Raw genomic sequence first — 25,653 nt, 5'->3', positions numbered from 1 at the left:
GAATCGTGCAGGTCCGCATCGCGATGCATCTTATAATCGATTATTTTTGACACCCCTCTAATGCAGCAAGCACCGTTCCGTTTAATGTGATAACTGTGGTTAGAATTGGTTCACATTGTTAGCTTGACCAGTGGAAGAAGTTTGTAGGCAGAATAATGAAGCAGTGGTAAAAGTTGAGATTTTAGGCTCTGATAACCCTGTAAACTGTCCCATTCAACTCATGCTGCCTTGTTTGTAGCAGTGGGAGAGAAACTGGTGTGTGCCTACCCCACACTACAGGATAATTTGCAAGATTATGGCCAAGATTCCCCCCTCCCGATTTTCTCGGGGGTGCTCCCGATTTGATGCGCGTCGGGCAGATAATCTTCCCAAATGATCCTGTAGTGTGTGGGGTTCAAAGATTCACAATCGGGAAGACTGCCTCTTCCCGATTGTGAATCGGGCATATCTAACATGTTAGATATTTACAACCCGACAGGCGATTGCATCTTGAGCAGAGAGCCAGTAGTAGCTGCGTTTCCATACAGTTTTTCGCAAAATAATATGGTCCGCGTCCGCCCGCAGCCCCGCACAGAAACAAAGAACGAGGAAATTGTCATCGAGGTGAAATACCCGTGCGTCTTTGAACGGGACGGAAAACTAATGCTATACTGCAAAGCATGTAGCCTAAAACAAGCGCTTAGATCGGCGAGTGTCCGCACGGAAAAGTGAGTCAAATCAGCAGACACGCCCCTCCACAAGGCACCTGTGCAGACGGTTTTCGCCTGGCCGTGCACAGTAGGCCTACACCCCGAATGGACGCGGCTGGGCGGACAAAGTGGAGTTTTCAAGACTTCCGCGCGCAGAAAACCACACAGTGTATAAAAGCTCCACACGTTTCCTCGTCAAGATTCATTTTAAAAGTTAACGTCGAGCCCTGCTTCCAAGGTGAATCTTCTGCATAATCTTCTAGTGTGTGGGGTTGCGTTTGAACAGACGCGATTGTGTGTGTGTCCCAAGATTGAAATGTTAAAAAATCGGCTCTCTCTGTCCTGTAGTGTGTGGGCTCTCAAGATTTTTATAATCTTCAAGGATTTGAAAATCCTGTAGTGTGGGGTAGGCATGTTTATTATAGATACTGTTTGATCTGTCCTGGTTCATAATAAGGTGAATTTAGTTTTAGGGTGGATTACTGGATTTCCTTTGAAGACACAGAGTAACACTGTTGTAACCTGCTCACTGTCTCTGCCCTCTGCTGTTAGAAGACACAGAGTAACACTGTTGTAACCTGCTCACTGTCTCTGCCCTCTGCTGTTAGAAGACACAGAGTAACACTGTTGTAACCTGCTCACTGTCTCTGCCCTCTGCTGTTAGAAGACACAGAGTAACACTGTTGTAACCTGCTCACTGTCTCTGCCCTCTGCTGTTAGAAGACACAGAAGCCCTTTTCCCACATGCGCTTTGTACCGCAAAATGACCGGAACGTGGTCTAATGCCTGCAAGTGGGAAAGGCGCTGTGCCGGTATAAGCGCGACCCCGTCGTCCCTGACATTTCACCAGTTTCGAGCAAGTCAGAAGAGCGGTATGCTCTTAAGGGGACGCAAGTGGAAACGGGTCCAGTCATTTTCCGCGACAGCGGTCCTTCAATCATGGGCGAAGTGTAGCCTACACACGTTGCTTAATGTTCCAGCGGGCATAATCTAATCATTCGCGCACATTAAAGCAAACTGGCGAAATGATCTTGTCTAAGCCTAATGGGCTGTGGCGATTCACTTATCTCCCGATTCGATACTATCACGATTCTTGGGTGCCGATTCGATTTATATTGCGATTCTTAAGTATTGCGATTCTACGATTATTGCGATTCGATATTACGATTTATTGCGATTTTTGTTTATTTTTTTCTTTTCTTTTTTCAGTTTGTTTGCTTTTTTACACTAGATTAGAACATGGGAAAAGTTGAATCATACACTAGAAACTGTATATTATATATCATGAGTAGGGCTGGGCGATATAGTTAAAAACAGGGGCGGACTGGGATCATAATTCAGGCCGGGCATTAGATACCAAGCAGGCCAGGCCGATATGGGCCAACGCGCGTGAAATTTGGGCCATTTGAAGCCAGATTTAGGCCGTTTGAAGTCCAATTTTACAATGAGATGCACCCACTTTAACCCTGAAGTGTAATTATTACTTCAGACTAACTAATAAAGTAATAAAACCACTAGTAAACCAGTAGGCGGCGCCTGGCCTGCTCTTCAGTGAGTGGCCTGACTGCAAGCACCAATTTTTTTTTTTTTTTTTTTTTTTTTTTTTTAATTTGCGATTATCGATTCTGGAATAAAAGATCGATCCAAAAAATCGTGACATTAAAAATCGCGATACTTAGGTGAATCGATTTTTTCCCCCACCCCTAAAGCCTAATAAGAGCAGTATGTCAGCTTGCTGATTTCCGAAGGCAACCCCGGACACATCAAACGAAGCCAGTCTGTAAAAAGTGCTTCAACGCGACGCAGGTGAACGGATAAACATCGAACCAGCAACTATTTCTCTGACACGGATCCCAACTTCTTCAAAGTGCATCATCTACCGGTAATCATTCGCGCACATCAAAGCAAACTACTTCCACATTTCGCTTGTGCATTTGCTTTCTCATACATAGGCTACAAGCGTTGGGCAGCTTGCCTTGCAAGCCTCTGCCATTCTCGCTGTGTCTGTCCTGTGTCAGGCTGCTGTATGGAGGACTGAGTGAAGTTTTGCCGACCCCCCAAATAAGCTCCCCCCTCCCCCGCCCCCAACATACCAGCTATTTGACGACTAGATTCCCATATGCGCGCGCTAAGGTGTGAAGGGAAATTCAGGGAAATGTCCGATATTGACTTACAGGTAATTTTCCGGTACGCATGTGGGAAAAGGGCTAGAGTAACACTGTTGTAACCTGCTCACTGTCTCTGCCCTCTGCTGTAGAAGACACAGAGTAACACTGTTGTAACCTGCTCACTGTCTCTGCCCTCTGCTGTTAGAAGCGGCTGACGTTCTCTGAAGACGACTCTCTGTTTGAAGAAGACGAGGAAGAGGGGAAAAGTCCACTGCTGAAGGTTGGACTCCTTTCTGAATCCCACTTGCTACACTGGCTGAGTGCTTAGTTAGCATGGAGCATAGCATGGTGCTTCTCTTCATCATTAGCCTGTGTTTCTGTGGAGAGTTTTATGCTAACGTTCAATCACACTGCAGGCAAACGTTTTCAAATATTCACCTACAGTGTGAATTCACCCTCAGCTCAATAAAACCTCTGCATGTCCTTTTTTTTGCGAGTGGAAGTAATGTGTAATCCCAGATTAAATGTAGATAATCGATATGGCGTTGGACATGTAGGATCAATGAATAAATATCTCTATAATGATGTAACGATGGTGATGTGATGATGATCGCACTGATGATATTGGAGATTACAGACTAAATGAGATTGTTACACTTCAAAAGTAGGAATATGATTCAGCAGGGAAAGGATATAGAATATAAACGACAAACTGTAGCTAATGGCCTAGAAATCGGTGAAAATAATCAAATATTCTAACAAGAAGCCATAGACTGTAGCCAGGGATGGGCAACTTTGATGATAGAGAGGGCCACACAAAAAAATTCCTCGCTACCAGAGGGCCAGATTTTGCTGAGGACCAAACGGCGCCAGTGTGGGAAAATGTGGGGCATTTGAAGCCAGGTTTAGAGGAATAACTCATTTTAAATTAACAGTTGTGATGTCATTATTCAGTCTTAACCACCAATATTTGATCCTTTTCTCACTCACTCCTATGTCACCACCTGCTCTCCCTGCAGGGCTTGAAATTAACTTTTTTGACCACCTGCCAATATGGCTGCTAGATTATAAAGTTACCAGCCAATTAGAATTTCCACTATAGCCGAAATGTTTTTTCTTGAAATAAACCAGATATGAATCGGTTAATTTAAGCATAAGTATCAGTAAGTGGCCGGGGATTCTCAAAGCCTGTGTTGAGGGTCACACAAGAACAAAAATGCACTCTTGAAGCTAAATAAATCCAAAACCAACAAGTTAATTATTTAAATTTCTACTTCAATGTAGAACAGTCATTTCTCACCCATGAGATTACTTTTAGCCTTTTAGTCATAAAGATTATTGAAAGATATTCCAGACTGAAATACTAACAGAAGTGGAGTATAGGGCAGAATGACATAGCGGGTATCTTGCATGTTGCGTTCAGGTGCAAAGTTATTTTTTTATTTTTCAATTCCAGCGCGGGCCACACAGCCTCCGCATGCGGCCTGCGGGGGGCGCCAGTTGCCCGCCCCTGCTGTAGACAATGTCACCTTATTATAGGATGATAAGCCCTACTACTGTCATATTTCCTGCTGACATTTTCAACATGGCATCGGAAAGAAATGGATAACTCTCAAGAAGAAGAAATTATAGGACACATTGCCACATTGGGAATATTTATCCTTGATAAAATAGTTTGTGGACACATCGAGGCTGTAAAAAGATTTTCTACTCGTAAAGTCAGACTCATTCTTCAGGGCTGCGGTAATGCAATATCCGACATTGAACCCAACACTTGCGGAATTCAATTAAGTTAACGCGGTTTGTTTTGATTCATCAAAACATTCCAAATCCTTACGACTGTACTGTACATCAGCTGAAATGTTCATCTTTCTAGCAAATCTAGGACAGAGTGGCTGGTAGGTTGATCAAATTCACCTGCATTTGGCCACTCACTGGCCACTGTGCTGTTTTCCAACCCTGCACACCATCTGACTATATAAAGAGACTTGTTAACCCTTTCCTCTGTATCACTCGGTCATCTCTCCTCTTCCTCCCCAGAGTCCTGGGCAGGCCGGTGCTCCTGCCTCCATAGCGCCCCCTGTCTGCGTGGAGTATCCAGCAGACTGGAGCCTGAAGACACGCCTCCTCTTCACCTCCCCGCTCTCTCTGGCCTGGGCCGAGCAGCCCAGAGCCCAGGAGGAAGCACAGGGGCTCAGCCAGCACTGCAGAGCCCAGCACAGCAGCCTGCCACACAGTCTGCAGGTACAGTAGCCACACTGCCCCCTGTGTGCAGAGCCCAGCACAGCAGCCTGCCACACAGTCTGCAGGTAGTACAGTACCCACACTGCCCCCTGTGTGCAGAGCCCAGCACAGCAGCCTGCCACACAGTCTGCAGGTACAGTAGCCACACTGCCCCCTGTGTGCAGAGCCCAGCACAGCAGCCTGCCACACAGTCTGCAGGTAGTACAGTACCCACACTGCCCCCTGTGTGCAGAGCCCAGCACAGCAGGCAGCGTATTTAAAGCTACAATTATGCAACTTTCCCCTTGAAAGCAGGGAGTGTATCGTTAGTCCCACTCTCCTCTCCTTCATTGTCATGCTTGCTGTGAAAATGCACACTGCAGTTAGTGTGAGTTCTGTTTGCAGAGTGCATTTAAAGTGTGTATATCTCTGATATTAATGACGTTTTTCACTGCAGCACACAGATGTCTGCATTATTTACCTAATAAAGAGGAGCAGAAATATTAAAGCCAGTTTTTGCCTCAATCTGTCCCCTAATCCATATCAAGAATTAACCATTAACCAAATTTGTTTTTTGTTTTTATTTAGCCTTTATTTAAACCGGTAAAATCACATTGAGACCCAGGGACTCATTTACAAGTGCGACCTGTTCGGACAGCAGCAATCAGTTACAGGGCAACAAGACAACAACAATACAGACTCAGATACAAATAAATAAAATGTAATCACTACATGGCAGCAGGTACAAAATTGACAGTTTCAATAAACAATGAGACATTCACTAAAATAATGAAAGTGTAAAGTGCTAAAGGAGGAGAGGGTCAGCTTTGTGAGCAGGAGCAAAGCATAGAAGCACTCTCCAAATTCTTCAATATAAGTTTAAAAGTCGGGGATCAGGCTGGACAGCTTCAGACTAAGCTGTAGCGTGTTCCAGGCAGAAGGGGCCACGCCTTTTTACCTTTCTCAGTACGGACCGAGGGGATGGAGTAGGTGATGAAGTCCTGTGTACGCAGGCTGTAGCTGGACTGTTTGCCAGGTAGATAGTTGGATAAGTAATGAGGCAGCAGGCCTAGGATGGATTTGTAAATGAAAATGTACCAGTGATGGGTTTGGCGGATGGAAAGAGATGGCCAGTTGACTAGTGAGTACAGAACACAGTGGTGGGTAAGGGCATTACAGCCAGTAAATGAGAAACAAATGAGAAGCTGGATTTATTCCTGAAGAAGAAACTTAGCTTCGGTTTTAATTTCATAATTTAATTGCATAATGCCCCCCCTTTCTCTCTCCCTTCTCTCCCCCCCTCTCTTGCTCTCTCGCCCCTTTCTCTCTCTTTCTCTCTCCCTCCCCCTCTCTCTGTCTCTCTCTCTCCCCCCTCCTCTCTCTCTCTGTGTCTCTCCCTACCTTACCCCCCTCCCTCCAGGAGCCCCGGTGTTGTTCGGAGCTGCGTCGTGCCTTCCAGCAGAGTCTGGTGTACTGGCAGCACCCCTCCTTGCCCTGGCTCTCTCTGTTCCCCCGGATCAACGCCGAGAGGAGCTTCACCGGGAAGAGCGCCCCCTGGGCTCAAGATACAGGACTGCAGCAGAGCCTCATGAGCGAGTGGTGAGATGAGGGGGTTCACCTGGTTTCTGAAGTCAATGCCGGGATGCTTTGGATTGCGGCTGCTGATGGCGTTGTTTTCTGTGGGTCTCGTCTCTACAGGTCGGTCAGCCTGTCATCTCTCTACAGCCTCCTGAAGGCCAGACTGTGTCCATATTTCTACCTCTGCTCCTATCAGGTAGGATGGTGTGTGTGTGTGTGTGTGTGTGTGTGTGTGTGTGTGTGTGTGTGTGTGTGTGTGTGTTTTATGAGAGAGAGATTTAGCATCTTATGTAAGCCAGATCTGATGTTTTCATACCTCAGGTTATCTGCTGGTTCTGAAAAAGTGCGCTTTCACACCAGCCTCATTTGGTCCGGACTTTCGGCCTTTTCAATTTGTTCTGAACCAACATGACAGGTGTGAACCCTCCCCCGGACAAAGCCAAACCTTGGTCCGACGGAAAGAGGACATCTTTGGGATGGGTTCTGACTTTCGGACCAATTACAGGGAGGTTGTTCCCAACTACAAAAAGCAAAGCACATGGGAAGAGACCCATTTTTTTAATTGAGATATCAGTCCGGTGATTTGCCAAGCAGCACTTATAAAATCACACCGTGCGCCAAACAGACTGGGAATGACATCCAGAATGTAAGCTGAAGTGAAAAGTCTCCCCTAACAATGAATAAAAACCTCTTTTCTTGTTCTATCAGGCTTGTATTGTAGCCGACAAGGACGGCGACATTAAACTGTCAGATTTTTGAATGGAGTTTGTCGCAGAATGCTCTCAATGCAAGTGAGAACGCAACATGTCGTCAGCACTACTAGCTTGCCCCTGGTACACTCTCTACCCGCTGGCATTCTTTGTTGAGCTTTGGATGGCAGTATATAGAGTAGCACAGAGATGACGTATTTTTGTAGGCTCATCCAGAAATCGTCGCCATTTTGGTTCTTCAGGGGGGAAAAGTCTATGGGGTTTTAGAACGGGGATTTCACTTAATTTATAACATAAGGTCTGGTTAACAAAAGTTTAATGGGAACGCGAATTTGGGTTCAGCAGGATAATCTTCATGAACGTTAATCACTTTTATGCCTTTTGAAGCGTTTAAAAAAAAAACGTGTAAAAAAAGACACATTTACGTTCCAAAAGTCATAAAAAATGATTCGCGTTTGTGAAGAGTATCCTGCTGAACCCAAATTCACGTCCCATAAACTTTTGTTAACCACAGACCTTATTTTATGCATTTAAGTGAATCCCTTCTCCTCTTACGAACCCCCGGAAGTATACTTCCACACTCATTCCTGTTGGTGCGCTATTGTAATCATAAAGTGACTGATTTGGTAGTTTTGTGATTTCCAAAGTGGCGTGAGAGTCAACCTCCGAAACGGGCCCTATCTTTCAAATGGTGAGAAATACCTTTTTGTACAGTGTGAGTGAGTGTATGATTGTAATCGTGTTTTGTGTCCCACCAGTTTACAGCAGTGTTCAGGGCAGCAGGTCTCGGAGGCTCCAGCAGCATCAGCGCTCTGCTCTCTCCCACCACCAGGGGGCTCAGAGAGGCACTGAAGACCGAAGGTGAGCGAGCGTGAAGGCTCTGACGTGAGCCACTTTCAGACATCAACTCCGGGTCAGCTCAGGGTTGCTCGCCCTGAGCTGACCCGGGCGATAGGTGAAGTGTACCCTTTCATACATGAGGCATGTTGCTTTCATACATGTGGAGCACCTCCGGGTAGAGAGGGAGCGGGGGTGGGGGTGGGGGGAATTGGGCCATGACCACACATGCCCCAACTGTGACACTTCATGCATTGAAGACAGCAGTGTGATCATAGGCTACAGCCCTAATGGCACAAATACCGCTTTCAGACAGACACGGTTGTGGTTCTGGCTCTGGCTCTGGCTCCGTTCTGGAGTCTGAGAACCTTGGTGCTTTCTGGTGAACCAGCCCGCGTTCACACCAGTTTAAGCGGAACCAAAGTGGGAGGACATTATTCGGTAGTCCTTCAGTTTTTTAAGTTTATTATTTGGTCTGGCGTTCGAGTGAACCCAGCCTTGGCCCTCTCTTCCGCAAGTTCAGCATACGACTTGCTCTTTCTTGTACTGCTTTCTAACTTTTCTTGAAATTCAGTAGATGCCCGAATCGCCACTAAACATTTGGTTTCCTCAGGAGACCACTGCAAATTATTTTTCTCTGTGTTGTCACTGCCTTCTTCTCCTTCCTGCTCGTTTTCACAGCCTAGAATGAGACACGCCCACTGACGATGTCACGGTTCCCAAGGAAAAACCAAACATTTTTTGGTTCCGCTGAGAACCAACTTTTCAGGTTCCGAACCAATAATTTTTTCAGTCTGGACGCGCCGGCCGGTTCAAATTTGGGTTCGGGAACCGGCACGGAGCCCTGCCGGTGTGAACGCCCTAAAAGTGAATCGCATTGACATTCAACAAACTAGCACGACATGCAGAGTCTAATAACTAGTTGCTAAAAATACATAATGGGTGATAACTGCCCGCTAACGGTCGCGCATATAATCGTTCGCGCATAACGCTAATAAATTAAACAATCCTACAACTCATGCCCACATGCATCGAAGTGCTGCAAAGAAAACAGGTCTGCTAGAAATATACAGAATACAGGAAGCTAGACGTTTAATTTTACCTTCCAAATAAAAGCAATAAATTATTACTTTGTAAACAAAAAACAGATCAGTCGACTCACTACGGGTTAAAATTGACTTTTTGAAGGCAGCAGATATTCCTTCCACGGAGCCAGAGCCTTCCAGTTTATCTCTGTTCTGTATCTTTCGGATCACACACACAAAAAACATTGCACGTGCATTTACTTTATTTAATTGCCATTATTGTAAAGGTTGTACCCGGAACTTTCTGTTTTATACTGACTGACTTGACACTGCTTGGATTTTGTGTTGACATTTGACGGTTCACGCTGTGAAATCAAAGGCATGAAAGCAACCAGTTCCAGATATCCCACCTAGCGATGTCCAATACTGGGAAGCAGGATGACGCGTCCAAAAGTGCTTGAGTATATTTTGAAGGTGGTGTGTGCTGCGCAAAGCCAACGTTTCAATCCAGCCTGTTGGCTGACAGTGACACACGGAGCAGGTCGGAGCTTCATTTGGAAAAACTGAAACTGCGTGATGTTTGCTCACTCGCTCATTCACATCAACTATTTGTATAATAATAAGCTGTCACGCTGCCTGTCTCTCTCCCCCGCCTCCTCCCACTCGCTTAGCTCAGCTACGTTACAGCACTCTGGAGGGGAGGGGGACCTTCTAGCCTACGATCTGGTATCAGAGGTGGGTCGTAGGACGGTCACGTGCATAGCTCTCCAAATTGTGTTCATTCACACACCGCCGGGTCCCCTCCGGGTAACTGCAGAGTTCCAGGGCATGTTTGACAGGGGCTACACAGTACTGTCTGTGTTACGCCTCCGCTGACAACTGCAGACTTGTAGCGGACGTGCACACGGTTCCATCGATGCTAGTTGGAGGGTCCGTTGCGGTCCGGTGTTCCACGCATGCACATTTCCTCGCCACACCCCCACGCCACTGTTATATTTTACAACCTCCAACCTCACCATGGAGCAGTGGGTTCTCAAACTGCTTTGGCTTCAGTACCCCCTTTCCCTGATTTCTGAATCCAAGTACCCCCTTTACCCGACTACAACATTTTGCTTAGAAAACCGCAAGAGAAAGCTATACCATAATGCATTTTTTTTTTTTTACCTTACCTTTTATTTATACAGGGGTGGCCCTTGAGAGCAACCTCTCATTTTCAAGGGTGCCCTGTTACAGCAAAACATATGAAACTTACAAAATTACAGACAAGATACAAACAGTCTAAACATGATAAAAGCACATCAAGCAAAACAAGGGTGTTTGGTCGTCCACCTGAGTGCAGCCTAGAGAACACTGCATCTAGAGAAGGCTTGTGTGTCAATCTGCTCGCACAACCTCTCATCAAAACTAGCTCAAGTTTGTTACGTGGTGCATGCACAGTCTGTGCGCTTGCTATGTGCACAGTCTGCACAGACACATTTACTTCCGGGTACCACTTCGGGAAGGCGGCAGGTTTAAATGTGCGTGTTGTCAAATAAATGCTGTCAAACCCTCTCGTTGTTTTCGGCCGACTACTTTCAATTTAAATGTTCAAACGGTTGGTAAACATGCTTGTCCGACGTATCTAGCCATTCTTCTGTGTTTGTTTTATGTAGTGTTAGCTAGCTAATAACGTTTGTTTACAACTGTCAAACTCGCTGTTTTTTTGCAGACTCGTTACAGACAGCGCTACTGACGCCACGTTCATTTAATTTAGCTTCAAGTTTACTCTGGTCTGGTCCAACAGGTAAATTAGCTAGTCTGGTCTCCACTAACGTTAGTGAAAGTGTTGTTATGAATGATATTATTAAACAACAACACAACACGAACAAACCATTTTTGTCTTCTTTGTCTGTTTTTGTCTTCAACACGTCAGTTTGTGCCGTTCACCTTTTCAATGAATTACTGATTGGCCTAAAGGGTCACTGCATCATGAATATGCATTTAACCAATATCAACAAATAATCAACCAATTCCAGGAAGAAAGGAAAAAACTGTTCAACATTTGCATAATTGCATAATAAACTTGAGACTTTGACCTTTTCAAATTGAACTTGTTCCTTATTGACTTGTCCATTTTGTCCTGTCCATGTGTTCAGGTGTAGAGTTCACTATGCCCCTAGTGGAGGGGAGGAGGAAGAGCAGGGAGCAGCAGAGCCCCACAGGCCAACAAGGAGAGGAGGACGACCAGTAAGTGTCCTTTCATTCGGTCTCTCAATGGCCACTTTCCCTCACTTGCATCTTTTCCTATTAGTCCCTCCCACTGAGAGAGGAAACAAGGAAATATGTACCGTAAATTCCGGACTATAAGCCGCGGCTTTTTTCCCGTTTTTTGGCCCCTGCGGCTTATATAACGGTGCGTCTTATCTATGGATTTTTTCAGAAAAAAAAAAAAAAAAAAAAAAAATCTCTCTTTTTTAGCACTCTTTCTAACTATAAATCCACTTCTGTTTTAATTTCCTCTCTTGCCCTCTTTTCACCACACCGCGGACACTGTGTGCACTGTAAAAATAAACAACGGTGGTGTTGTGTTATGTTGTTTTGTTGAAATGTTACGGTAATACGGTAAATGGGAGCTTCCTCAAACAGCCATCTCTTTCCCGACAATCCCCTCTGTGCGTGACCACTTACATATGGTAATTACGGTAAGCAAACGGCCACAAGCCCATCAACTCCCTCCCCCGACTACCAGGAGAAAATCACAAACTTCGGCGAATTCACACAAAGGAAGATCAAGGAATATTCCATCGAACCGGAGCAGATCATAAATATGGATGAAGTGCCTTTGACGTTCGACCTGCCACTCACTCGGACTGTTAACAAGAAGCGCCCTGGAGGATTCTTTCACCAAAAAAAAGCTTTGCTCGTTCTCGACAGCATGAGAACGAGCAGTAGATGATCATGAGGTGGTTTTTCAGACGTGTCGATATAGCAGTTTATCGCAAAAGTGTAATGGAAACACATTTTTCGCATTTGCACGTCATGTGACCCATATTATCCCTTGGAAAAGGAGCGGAAAATAAGTTTGGTAAGTAAGGTTCGATAGCCGTGTCAAAACCTCCGCAGCAAGTGGAAAACTTTGAAGCAACGCTACCTAGCAGAAAGACGAGTGTTGTGCAAAAGCGTAGCCGGGCAAATTAGATAATGTTTAATGGCAGAAATCGGTCCATGGTGACAGCAGGCTGCCTGTGTGCGCGCATTTGGCACAGCGGCGAGATGAGAGGATGAAAAGCACACACTGGTGCGGTGGTGCTGTCTGAAGTGAATACAGTGACTGTGAGTAGGCTAATACATTGCACACGTTTCAGGTGCAATTATAGAACCAAATCAGCCTTTTCCCCCCTCCATCTCTAAATCGGACCAGTTGTAGGCTATTAGGCTACCTTTTTTCCTCTGCCTGTCGCGCTGACTGCATTCACGCAGCCAGCAACATTTTGCGACTCATTTTCTTTTGAATTGATAATCAGGCTCGTTTATATGCATTGTAACTTCATGTTGGGATTTCCATTGACCATTGGTTGGATTTGAGCATGCAGGGGACGGGATATGGGGCAGATCCCCGTGCGTAATCACTGTGGCAGCTGCTGCAACGGGGAATCACTCAAACGCAACTTCAATGGAAACGCCTACAAGTCGCAATTGTACATTGTCGAAGTTGTAGAAATATCGCAATTCTTTTGCGAAAAACTGTAATGGAAACACAGCTATAGATGAAGAGGAGTTCGTTGGTTTTGAGTGACAATGAAGGAGAGAGGAGAGTGGTTGACGAAGCCACCCTGAACCTGTTCGTTTCCGACACTGAAGATGAGGACTTTGGTGGTTTCAGTACGCAGGAAGAAGAGGAAGACGAGCATTAGTGACTTGACTTCTCTGGTTACAGGTTTGCTGCACATATAGCCTATTGTTGTGTGATTTTGTCTGGGGATTAGTGACCTGACTTTTGTTTTGTTTTGTTGAAATGTTAATAAATGGGAGCTTCCCCAAACAGCCATCGCTTTCCCGACATTCCTCTCTGTGCACGAACCCTTTCATATGGTAATTAAACATCAAAACACCCGCGGCTTATAGTCCGGTGCGGCTTATAGAAGAAAAAAATAGTCAATTTTGGTCCCGCGGCTTATACACCGGTGCGTCTTATAGTCCGGAATTTACGGTATTTGGACTAGCTCTTTCTTTCTTACTTTCTCTCTCTCTCTCTCTCTCTCTCTCTCTCTCTCTCTCTCTCTCAGCTAAAGCGGGTTGTGGATGAACTAAACATAATTTAGGTTTCCCGTGTTCTATATAACAGTATGTGATGGGCACGTCACACTTCACCAGTGTAGTATTGATCAATTCTATCATAAATACGTCATCATTCAAGTGACATCTCTAGGGCTGGGCGATACGGTTGAAATCAATATTATGATAATCATAAGGAGTTTTCTCTATCAATATATATCACGATATGGTTCATGTATGAAAAATCATCTTGCATAATCAAATCAATGTTCATCTCATTGAACCGAATGGTAATGTTAGGTGTGATGTCAAACAAACCTGAAATTTTCAATTATTTTAACACGTTCACTGCCGTGGACGAGATATCTCGTCAAGCAGAAACCAACGGTTGACTGCCAATGACGAGATATCTCGTCCAAATTTTTTTTTTTTTTGACGGTGGGACGTCGATCAACCCCTTTTACATCTCCTATTAAAATATGGGAGGTATTGAATGTGTATAATAGGGCTGTGCCGATTCACTTATCTCCCGATTCGATACTATCACGATACTTTGGTGCCGATTCGATATATATTGCGATTCACGATTATTGCGATTCTACGATTATTGCGATTCGATATTACGATTTATTGCGATTTTTGTTTATTTTTTTCTTTTATTTTTTCAGTTTGTTTGCTTTTTTACACTAGATTAGAACATGGGAAAAGTTGAATCATACACTAGAGACTGTATATTATATATCATGAGTAGGGCTGGGCGATATAGTTAAAAACAGGGGTGGACTGGGATCATAATTCAGGCCGGGCATTAGATACCAAGCAGGCCAGGCCGATATGGGCCAACGCGCGTGAAATTTGGGCCGTTTGAAGCCAGATTTGGGTCCAATTTTACAATGAGATGCACCCACTTTAACCCTGAAGTGTAATTATTACTTCAGACTAACTAATAAAGTAATAAAACCACTAGTAAACCAGTAGGCGGCGCCTGGCCTGCTGTTCAGTGAGTGGCCTGACTGCAAGCACCCAAAAAATTTTTTTTTTTTTTTTTTTTTTTTTTTTTTTTTTTTTTTTTAATTTGCGATTATCGATTCTGGAATAAAAGATCGATCCAAAAAATCGTGACATTAAAAATCGCGATACTTAGGTGAATCTATTTTTTCCCCCACCCCTAGTGTATAATCTATTTTACCGACCCACTAAGTGGCGACAGTGCTCTCCAGACGAGAGAAAGCCAAGCAAAAACAGCCGCGTGAGGAAGCCATTCTCATGAAAATGGATTGGCGAAAACGCTTTCGCTTTTGCGCAGGGAGCTGGCGGTGGGGGATTGCAAATTTGCATAATAGATTATGGGTGCAACACACTTTGAAACACGCAGCATAAATAAGACCAGAATCGCAAAAGCTTCATCAAAGCTCTCAACCGAAACCCCAAGAAACGAGCGAGCCCATCCAGACTCGCCCAAAGAGCGGCCGCCAGCAAACAGGCAGCAGCAGCAGAAACTCGCTTGTGACACGCCCGCTGCAGAGCCAGGGAGGCAGGAGGAGAACACACACGGAGGGAGGAGTTTGAAGGAAAGGGGGGTTTCCTGCTGTTAGGGAGGAAATTACTGTTCAAAACTATTGTTTAGATGTCTGACGTCTTACTGATGCCAAAAATGAATGGTTAAAGTGACTGTTCTATCGAATTTCACAAAAAGCCATTTATCTCAGCTTAAATTTTCAGATGCTGAAACCATGCTGTATTCAAGTGCTAATGCCTACATAACTACTAACTCTACAAACTAACTCGACAGAGAAAGCACACATTCTATTAGTTCTTTTGAGATATTTTGTGTTCACAAAATCTTAGCAGAAAATAATCCTCGGCTCTTGAAAGATGAGCCAGAATCCTCAAAAAAAAAAACTTGGCAGAAGCTACCTACAGTAAAAAAAAAACGGCTGGCAGTGAATGTGTTAAGTAGTAAAAGTTAAATTTTGCTTGTTTAGACGGCAGAAATGTGTCAGGATATTAAAATATCTTCATATCATCACGATATGATTCCACTGAAAGAAGATAAATGGTAATATTAAATTATTGTCCAGTCCTGATATCATCATATCAGAGGTGGAAAACACTGAGCGGATGTGGATGATTTCCACAATGCAGAACATTTTTTACGGAATCATGGAATTTCGTAATAAAAATGGGATCAACTGTAAAACATGGAAAAATGCAGAATTGTCCACTTTGTCTGAAATGTTTCATTTTTCACAATTCAGTTTTTGATTGGGTGTTTTGAGAGGGGGGTCGGTCTTGCGTGGGACCCTTACGTCACCTCACATCTTGGTTTTCACTTTAACTCATTGAGTGCCAGCCACTTTTGGAGAGTTTCAGAGCTTTTTTCAGTGATTTCTCGAGGCCCACAGAATATTGTGTGATATTACTATGTAAACAATGAACACGCAAAAAGAACGATGAGACTCTTTTCTATCATCAGCAAAAACAGGTTTATTGATATCATTTTCCGTTCTTTAGTTATCAGCCGGAGAAGATAGCTTGATTTAACAAAAAAGAGCCTTTTTTTTCTAGAAGCTGAGATATTGGCCCTTTTGTGAAATTAAACATTTCAAACACATCACTGACTCTGAAGCTAATGTCCTGCTGCCTGGGTCTGTCTGGGTGTTGTGTGTTGTGTGCTGCTCTGCGTGCCCCCCCCCCCCCCCCCCCCTCCCACTCCTCAACTGCACACTCCTCCTTATGGGAGGTGGCTCTCTGCTGAGTTTGCTCTGCACTGTGAAGGGTGCGCGACCGTCTATGTGCGCGACATCCAGCTTTTTTACAGCTTCCGCGTGTGTTTGTCACCGGCTCCTATGCTTCCAGTTGAGAATAATAACAAATCCACGGCTGATCATGCGAATTGGCTGTTGCAGCGGACATGGAGCAGCTCAATTGTGGGAGCAGATTGGCTGCTGCTGCTGTAGGCACATCTAACGTTAAAACGCTTCATGCATATCGATGCATACGGATGCGATGCGATTTCCGTTTCCCCAAAGACTTATTCTCTGTTTTTCTCTGCCTTTCTGTTAACCTGGAGAGCACTGTCGCCACCTAAGGGTTCTGTAAAATAGGTTATATACCTCCAATAGCTATAATAGTTGTACAGGAGATGCGGAAGGCTTTGATCGACGTCCCACCGTCAAAAAACGCATTGGACGTCGAAAGACGTCCGTGGCACTCTACGTCACTATTTAATTGGACGTCGAAAGACGTCCATGGCACTCAATGAGTTAAAGAGGCTGTCTGAGAGGGCCAAGTCAAGAAAAAAAGGAACAAATCTACCATTAACCCTAAATTCAAATTAATGAACTTTTCTTAATGGATTTCATATGGCCATAGACCAGATGTGAGTTTGAATAAAAGGTCAATCAATATTAGCCACACATATCCACTTAACCCTAGTTTATATAGTGATGATGGTGATCTGTATTATCTTGTAGGTTTTCTGAGCTGAAAGAGGATGGTGAGTGTCAAGCAGACAATGAGGAGGAGGAGGATGAAGATTGGGGCTTCTCCTGGCTGAAGGAGATGGGAGTCCAGGACAAAATCAAGAAGCCAGACACCATCTCCATACAACTGTATCCTGCTTCTCTGGCTCTGCCCTGTTCATGCACAATCATGGGGGTAACTGTAATCATGGGTTCCCACTAGGGCTGTGGCGATTCACTTATCTCCCGATTCGATACTATCATGATTCTTGGGTGCCGATTCGATTTATATTGCGATTCTTAAGTATTGCGATTCTACGATTATTGCGATTCGATATTACGATTTTTGTTTATTTTTTTCTTTTCTTTTTCAGTTTGTTTGCTTTTTTACACTAGATTAGAACATGGGAAAAGTTGAATCATACACTAGAGACTGTATATTATATATCATGAGTAGGGCTGGGCGATATAGTTAAAAACAGGGGCGGACTGGGATCATAATTCAGGCCGGGCATTAGATACCAAGCAGGCCAGGCCGATATGGGCCAACGCGCGTGAAATTTGGGCTGTTTGAAGCCCAATTTGGGCCGTTTGAAGCCAGATTTGAGCCGTTTGAAGTCCAATTTTACAATGAGATGCACCCACTTTAACCCTGAAGTGTAATTATTACTTCAGACTAACTAATAAAGTAATAAAACCACTAGTAAACCAGTAGGCGGCGCCTGGCCTACTGTTCAGTGGGTGGCCTGACTGCAAGCACCCAAATTATTTTATTTTTTATTTTTTTGGCGATTATCGATTCTGGAATAAAAGATCGATCCAAAAAATCGTGACATTAAAAATTGCGATACTTAGGTGAATCGATTTTTTCCCCCACCCCTAGTTCCCATGCGTCCTGGAAAACAGTTGGCCAATTTTTCACACATGCAAAATGAGAGAAATTGTAAAATGGTAGAGAGAAGGAGCCAGCACTCGAAAATGTCCTTTTGAGGGTTTTATTCCTGTTTCAAACAACAACGTACGCGTTTCATCAAAAAGCCTGTTAGCTCCCCAGCTAGTCTACGGTACTTAGAAATTGTAAAATGTCATGGAAAAATATTTCAACATTATCCTATTTTCCTTTAGCTGAGAATGAACTATTAGGCTATCTATCAGAGCTCCACAAAGCATTGCCATCTGAAAGGCTAAGTTATGTTCAAGTTCATATTAATGTTCAAATCGTAGTTTATGGATGGGTTATGTTGTGGAAAAGCTGTGAACGCACCCCCAATTCGCGTCCCATCCCATGTAGGGCTGGCCCGAATAAAAAAAATGTGGGCTTCGAATTTGCTGTAGAAATCAAGAGTGAATATTTGGATATTCTAGGCGTGCCGAGCGAGACTCGATGTGTGTGGACCAGAGTCTGGTGTGTGTGGACCAGAGTCTGTGGTGTGTGTGTGTGGAGGGAGCGTGGTGTGTGTGGACCAGAGTCTGTGGTGTGTGTGTGGACCAGAGTCTGTGGTGTGTGTGTGTGTGGAGGGAGCGTGATGTGAATGCAGCAGCAGTAGTAGGATCCGTCCTTGACCTTTGACCTCCAGCCGTGCAGAGCGGGATGCAGTGTGCGTGGACCACAGGCCAGAGTCTGTGGTGTGTGTGGAGGGAGCTCACACCTTCACCCTCATCAACTTCCTGCTGACCTGTAAGAGCCTGGTGCCCGGGGCTGGCTCCCAGGCTGGCCTGCCCCCCACGCTCCTGGCCCCCAGCGCCTTCAGAGGAGCCACCCTGCACACACTCAAGGTACAGACACACACGTATAAACAGTAGACTCTTTGGCCGTTTTGTTAGGCTGTGGGCAAAGGGAGAGGGTCAGCATCTGTTTCTACAGTATATCATTTTGATCTGTTTCTAGTCTCATTGGGTGGTTTCCGTATCTCCCCCCCCCCCCCCCCCCCATGTTCTTAAAGCAGCTACGAGCAAGATTTTCGATTGTTATTAAACAGTCTGAATTTAATATCGATGCATCACATCTTACCTGTAATAGTAGACGATACCAACGCAGAGTAGTCTCGCTTAATCCCCGAGTGAATCGGCCAGTGTTAGTCTGTCTGTAGCCAGGGCAGATCAGGAAGTGAAATGAAACTGTTTGCAGCAGCCACTTCGGCCATAACCACAAAATAACTTCCAAAAAACCTGTTAGAATATAACGAGAGATGTTCGCGAGAGTAGCAAGCGTTCTCCTTGTTTATGGTCTGTTGCTAGGCAGAGAGAAACGGCGGAAGGCAGGCAGCTGCGTTTCACTTCCGGGTTTCACTTCCGGGTTTATCCGGCCCGCCGGTAGACAGATAAGAGAGAGAGAGCCCCCTGGTGACGCGAGGTTAGACAGACACAGACTCTATAATCATCAAGAGAGCAATCTCCGATTCACACGACTTTGGTCTCAGCTACTATTATAGGTAAGATGTGATGCATCAATATTGTAATTATACTGTTTAATAGAGCTGCCGAAAATAATCGATTCAGAGATGCATCGCGATGCTTAATAGGACGATTCTGAATCGATTAAGAAAATATCAAAAATCGATTATTAAAAAAAAATATATATATTTTTTTTAATAATCAAATAAAATAGAATGTAAGTACATGCAGTTGTTTATTTTAATTATGGATCATAATACAATGCAATTCCAAATGCACTTTTATTTTAAAAGTAGCCACACAGTGAGAAAAAAGAAAGTGAGAAAAAATAAATCATGTATTGCGGAAAAAGTGATGCATCGATTTAAGATGCATCGCGATGCATCGAGATGCATCGTATAATCGAATCGAATCGAATCGTAGACTTGTATAATCGAATCGTATCGAATCATGAGATCAGTGAAGATGCACAGCTCTACTGTTTAATAACAATCGAAAATCTTGCTCGTAGCTGCTTTAAGTTAATGTTAGCTAGTAGTGTTGCACGGTATACCTTTTGTTAAAAACGGTTTGGTATTGGAAGTTCCCAAAGTTCGGTACCGTCACTTTAACTAGCTGTTGGGGGTGCCTTTTAAAAGGAACTTGCGGGGATTTCTTCATTTAAGACTAAACGTTACACGCGACGTAGCAAATAAACCAACCCACGTTTCCCAGTGTCTCTGCCATCACACTGTGACTGGACCTCCGACAACACTAGCGGAAGACTTCTCCCACTCCTGCAAATACATAGTAATATACATAATGCTAACGTAGACATTAACAGCTTAGCGAGAGGGAGCGAGGGGTTCCAGGTTCCAGGGGTCCCCAGCAAAAATAACACAACACAATAATAATAGAATAACACAATTTTGGTCATGGGTTTCATACACTTTCTGTAATAAAACATCCTAAAGCAAAAACTCTTATCTGATAAGGGGGCCCCGGGACAGAATCTTATCAAATGGGGGTCTGTGGTCTAATTTGTGTCAGTTTAGGGGTCCTCGACGTGAACAAGTTTGAGAACCACTGCGATTATGTCAAATGCAGATCGAATAGGGTCTGCCTGGAGAAATACCGAGTTTTAAAACGTAAGCATGTAGGAACCGTGCCAATCATCTCACTATTATAGTTGTTGTGGCTGTGAAGAACAGTTATTAGTTTCCTGGGCACTTCCGGTTTGCTTCCGGACTCGGCCGCGATATGTCTGTCTCTTCCGGTCTTTGTGAATACAGAGAAGCGTAACGTACTAGCGTAGTAGCCATAGCGACCGCCGAAAAAAAGCAAACTTTGGATCATTCTCCGAGTCTCCTATCTAACGAAAGAGTGTCTATCCCACACCCGTTGACAGTGGACACATGAGAAGATAATACGTGTAAATGGACGAACGTAACTACAGGCAGGATTATAGCGTATTTTGAGGAATCAATGGCGGTGGACGGCAACGCGATGAACAATCTCAAAAGCTCCGAAGCGTACCAATATCTCCACAGCAACAATTTTACATGTGTTATTAATACAAATTTGACGTTACTCTAGATTAGAGACTAGTGAGCAGATTACTAAAATATACTGTAGTGGAGGTAAGCCACATTTTTTAAATGAGGTTGATAGTTTACTCACTTCTTCTCAGATCATCTATCAATCAATGAGGGGAAATGAGCTGGGTAAACTACTCACATTGGATAGTTTACCCACCTCATTTACCAACCATTACACCCCTGACTGTAACGTTAGTTAAATATGCTGGCTGCAGTTTATTATGTTGGTATTTCTAATAATCACTTAGCTAGCGTTTTAGTCCAAGTGACAGATAAGGGAAGCATACAGACTGATCAGTGATATCACGCTAGCGTTGCTCATAAACTATTAGCGTAGTACTGCATTGAGAAGCTGCCGAACTTTCACAACTGACGTCACGTCTTAACACCGAATTGCTGGCTAAGTTAATATTATATAAATGAATGCAAATCATAGTAAAGTGCCACTGAAAATCATTCCAAAAAGTGAACAGCGAGTGATGTTGTGGTGTTTGGATTTGACAGAAAGCAGGAACTACATGAGCAACGTGAACCACGTGATACTTTTCCAAGCCCGCTATTGGATGATAACTACAAAACGTCATGCATGTCGGACCCAAACATAGCTGTCCACTCTCTTTACCGGAGAAAATGCAAGTTGACAGAGTTAAGGTGCTCTTATACTCGAGCAAAGCTCCGTGGGGGTGGGGCCCTGTGAGTCTCCGTGAGTCACCGTGTAGACCTCGCGCTGGGGGTGATGCCATTATACTCAGAAAGTGATCAGCATGTATTGTACAATGGTGAGAACAGCCCGTGAAAAGTCGCAATGAAACTCTGTGCAGTACTGAGTGCGCTTTCACTCTCAAATGACTGCACATCAGCACATGAAGGACTCACCAAACTTGTTTTTACTGAAAGCCGTTTTTACTTCTCAGCCCTGATAGCCTACTACTCTGTGCTGCTTTTAATCTCTCTCAATAATGCTCTCAACACAACACATTTACTTGGTGAAATGACTAAAAACGAACAGTTGCAAATCTAAGTTTATAGCCTACCACATGGGTCAAGAAATGTGGCGAAAACACAGCTCAGTGTTCAGTGGCTCGAAAGCGGACATGTTTGGAGAGAAGCCGGGCGCTGCTCGCGCTGTGAGGAAAAAAATGTCGCACCGTGCGAGTGCCCGACGGAGCTAGCGAATAACCACGCCCAACAAATTTACGCCATTTGACGCGCCCGCCCCTCGCTCCACCCACGCGCCCTTCACGGCAGGGTGAGCATAATTCCCCCTTTAGCGATCACAAAATATGATCAGAAAATACGAGTGGCAACAGTTTTATTTTCATTTGTTGAGAAATGTCTCAGTTGTTAATAAAAGACTGGGTTCTCCATCTGTAGGGATCGTTCAAGTGCACGAAATCTCCGGTTGGCCCACCATCTAGAAGGAATACAGTGAGTGCAGGGACAAAGCCGGTTGGTAGCGGGCTGATGCTCAAAACACTGTCGATCCAACCACTCGTTCAGGCGTTTCTGTGTATTGTGACAGCCACGCACTGCACAATGTGTTCCAAAAAGTTTGGATATTTCGGCTGCTGCCTTCTGACGTGCTCGCTGCTGTGGACGCAATGTGGACTTAACCGGAAACCAAGGACATATAAGGCTGCTATGGCGCCGCCCTAGGCCAGCGCGGGGAAACTTGTCTATACAGTGTTATGACCTAGTATAATCTAGCAGGGGCAAGATATCTATCTGCTTAAATCATATTGAACACCAGACGACATCTTCAGAACAAATCAAAGTCTGGAAAAGTATGACATTTGTAGAAATGTGGAATGTAGGAACCCTGGGTATGTGTGTGTTTTGCAGGCCCGCAGTGTGAACGTGAAGAGCCAGATTGGTTCTTCCTACCAGGACATCAGCAGTCTGGAGGTCACAGGTACACTGTTGGTTTTCTTTTTTTTTTATAATTCTCTTTTTATTTAGAAAAGTCAGATCACATTAACTTCAGTTGTAACATTAGTAGAGTAGCCATTCATTATTTTACATTCAACAGTACACATTCATACATTTTCATACATTTCGCAACTGTGCATAGATTTATAGTCTCAACCTGGTTCCAATATAACCAAAGCATTTCTGCTACATTACCTACTCCTTTCAAAACTTTTCCTCTTTTATATTATTTACTAGACATAAAACAAAAAACAGGGGATGCTCTACTAGTTTGACACAGAAACATAAGAGGTACAAGGTTCTATACAAAGTCTCATCTTTTAGGTGTGTTATAAACTCAATCCACTTTTCCCAAATCCTCACAAATCTGTCCTTGAGTTTCAGCGAAAACGTAAGTCTTTCCATTACAAATATATCATAAACTATATCCACCCAGTCATTTATTGTTGGTACTTGAGGACGCAGCCACTTTTTGGTTAGCGCCTTCTTACTGGCAGCCATTAACATTCTAAACAGTAAAGCATCCGTTCTACTCCGCTCAAATGTTTCGCGTCCCAGATACATCACTTCACATCTCAATGGAATTTCCACTGTTGGTTTTCATGTCCTAACCAGGGTTCCCTCCCACGGCTCCTTGAAATCCTGGAAAGTTAGTATTTCAGAGAGAGAGAGAAAAAATCAATGCATTGAAAGTTTTTGAAAATGGACATAAATAGTCATGGGTCATTGAAAGTGCTTGAATTTATATATTTTGTGCAAGAATAGACATGTATATATATTTTTTACTTGGCGTTAGTAGGTTTAACACAACACAGTTGAGAAGTGTTCACCAAGTCAAGCCTGTCTCTTTTTAGTAGTTGTGTCTGTGAGCTTCTGTAAAGCTGCTGATAGTTCTCATTAGAAACATTCTCAGTGTGGTAACTTGTAACAGTCATTGACCTTCACCTGTGTCCCAAACGATGCTGTGTTGAGTCCTTGAGTTTAAGGGAATTGGAAAGTCCTTGAATTTATTTGATGTTTAAAGTCGAAGTGAACCGGAGGCGAATGCAATAGCGCGAGCGTCGGAGACTCAAACAAATCTTGTCTGAGATGACAGGGTTGAGAGGCGGACCACAAGCCGCACAATGCCGAGTGTCGATGATTTGATTTGACAATTCTGGGGACTGGCTTTGGCATTGGCCAATCATGGCATGTTCCACCCCCAAATCGAGTGGGATTCAGCGTGTTGTCGTGCTACGCGAGTGGGATCCGCGGAGTACCAGGCATCCACCTGCTTTGTGCGGAGCGAGCGGACAGACCGATGCATGGAATCTCCGGGAGGCGACCCCTGACAACCACGCTCTCAAGCGAGCGCCTTTATCGCTATTTCTGTAAATACGATATTCCTGGAATGCACGTTTTAACGAGCCAGTTACATTTCTTTGCATTCTTAGACATTATCGTTTTTGTTTTTGTTCATGTTTCATACAATTGGCCAAGTTAGTAGTTAGTTTATGGGATAGGAATTCTGCCAGATGACAGGCACTAGGTGCCATTTTCTACTTCATTTGGAAGAGAAAATTATCCTGAAATGAAGATTTGATTGACAGCTGCCATGTCGTGATTTGATTGGTTGAAATGGGGTAGAAATCTGATAGTACTAGGTAGGGGTGTCAAAAATAATCGATTATAAGATGCATCGCGATGCGGACGTGCACGATTCTGCATCGATTCACAAATGTCAAAAATCGATTATTATTATTATTATTTTTAATAATCAAATAAAATATAATGGAAGTACATGCAGTTTATTTTAATTATGGATCATGATACAATGCAATTCCAAATGCACTTTTATTTTAAAAGTAGCCACACAGTGAGAAAAAAAGTGAGAAAAAAGAAATCATGTATTGGGGGAAAAAAAGTGATGCATCTATTTAAGATGCATCGAGATGCATCGATAATCGTAATCGAATCGAATCGAATCGTAGCCCTCTGAATCGTAATCGAATCGTGAGGCCAGTGAAGATTCACAGCCTTAGTACTAGGTGACGTCAGCAAACTGTAGATTACTGTTATCAATGAAATCTTGAAAAATGGACTTTTGATGTGGAAAAACTAAAGAAATTTGATTTTTGTGATTTTTTTTGCATACATTATTAAATAGGTGCACTGCATACCCAGGTATTTGAACTAAAAGAAAAGAAAAGTCATTTTTGGGTTCAGCTCGACTTTAAGGTTTGGGAACCCTGACGATAACAAACCTCTTTCAGTGAACTGATCGCCATCCGTTGGACACCTGCATGCAGAGTTGCTGTTGATTTCCTTACCAGTTGTTAACCAATCAGAAGCCAGAGAGGCGGCAGTTGAGGTCACGCGGGGCAATATCCGCCCTTTTCCACTCCAGCAATTTTGTGTCTAAAAGGCAGGAAGTAAACACAGGTGCAAGCAAAACATTAATGAGGGCTCCAGCACTGGAACACCTAAATCAGGGGCGTCCAAACTTTTTCGAATGGGGGCCAGATTAGATCATGTGAAATCACCGGGGGGCCAGCCAGCTGTTTCTCGCATCATATGGCTTATAAAAATCAAAATCACGAACAATACAACTGTATATAAGGATTTTGTTCATCTGAAAACATGAGTTGTGCCTGTGTTGTTCCTACTTGGTGCTGGTCTACAAACTGTATGATTAGTGATGTCATCGTTACATGAACACAACAAAATGCTAATTGAACTTACTTGACTAACACTGTGTGGAGGCGGGGCCACATATAGTATGTTTTGAGAGACGAGCTGAGGGCCGCTTAAGATCGGTCAAAGGGCCGCATCTGGCCCCCGGGCCGGACTTTGGACATGCCTGACCTAAATGGATTGGAAGTTGGA

General features: G+C 43.9%; 1 protein-coding gene across 1 annotated transcript in view; it reads left to right on the top strand.

Moving 5' to 3' along the window:
• donson (DNA replication fork stabilization factor DONSON) overlaps positions 1 to 25,653 on the top strand; it is a gene marked incomplete at its 5' end in the record, with an annotated part of 37,959 nt that overhangs the window by 7,899 nt on the left and 4,407 nt on the right. The window contains 9 exons of the mRNA XM_083632762.1: positions 3,003 to 3,077; positions 4,838 to 5,041; positions 6,441 to 6,619; positions 6,719 to 6,794; positions 8,067 to 8,169; positions 11,306 to 11,396; positions 16,901 to 17,038; positions 18,466 to 18,664; positions 22,702 to 22,771. Of these exons, the coding sequence (XP_083488888.1) occupies positions 3,003 to 3,077; positions 4,838 to 5,041; positions 6,441 to 6,619; positions 6,719 to 6,794; positions 8,067 to 8,169; positions 11,306 to 11,396; positions 16,901 to 17,038; positions 18,466 to 18,664; positions 22,702 to 22,771 (1,135 nt within the window). The remainder of the gene's footprint in view (positions 1 to 3,002; positions 3,078 to 4,837; positions 5,042 to 6,440; positions 6,620 to 6,718; positions 6,795 to 8,066; positions 8,170 to 11,305; positions 11,397 to 16,900; positions 17,039 to 18,465; positions 18,665 to 22,701; positions 22,772 to 25,653) is intronic.

Source organism: Poromitra crassiceps, assembly GCF_964638095.1.
Source record: "Poromitra crassiceps genome assembly, chromosome: 3".
Classification (NCBI taxonomy): domain Eukaryota; kingdom Metazoa; phylum Chordata; class Actinopteri; order Beryciformes; family Melamphaidae; genus Poromitra; species Poromitra crassiceps.
This window is presented reverse-complemented; position numbering and strand designations above follow the sequence as displayed.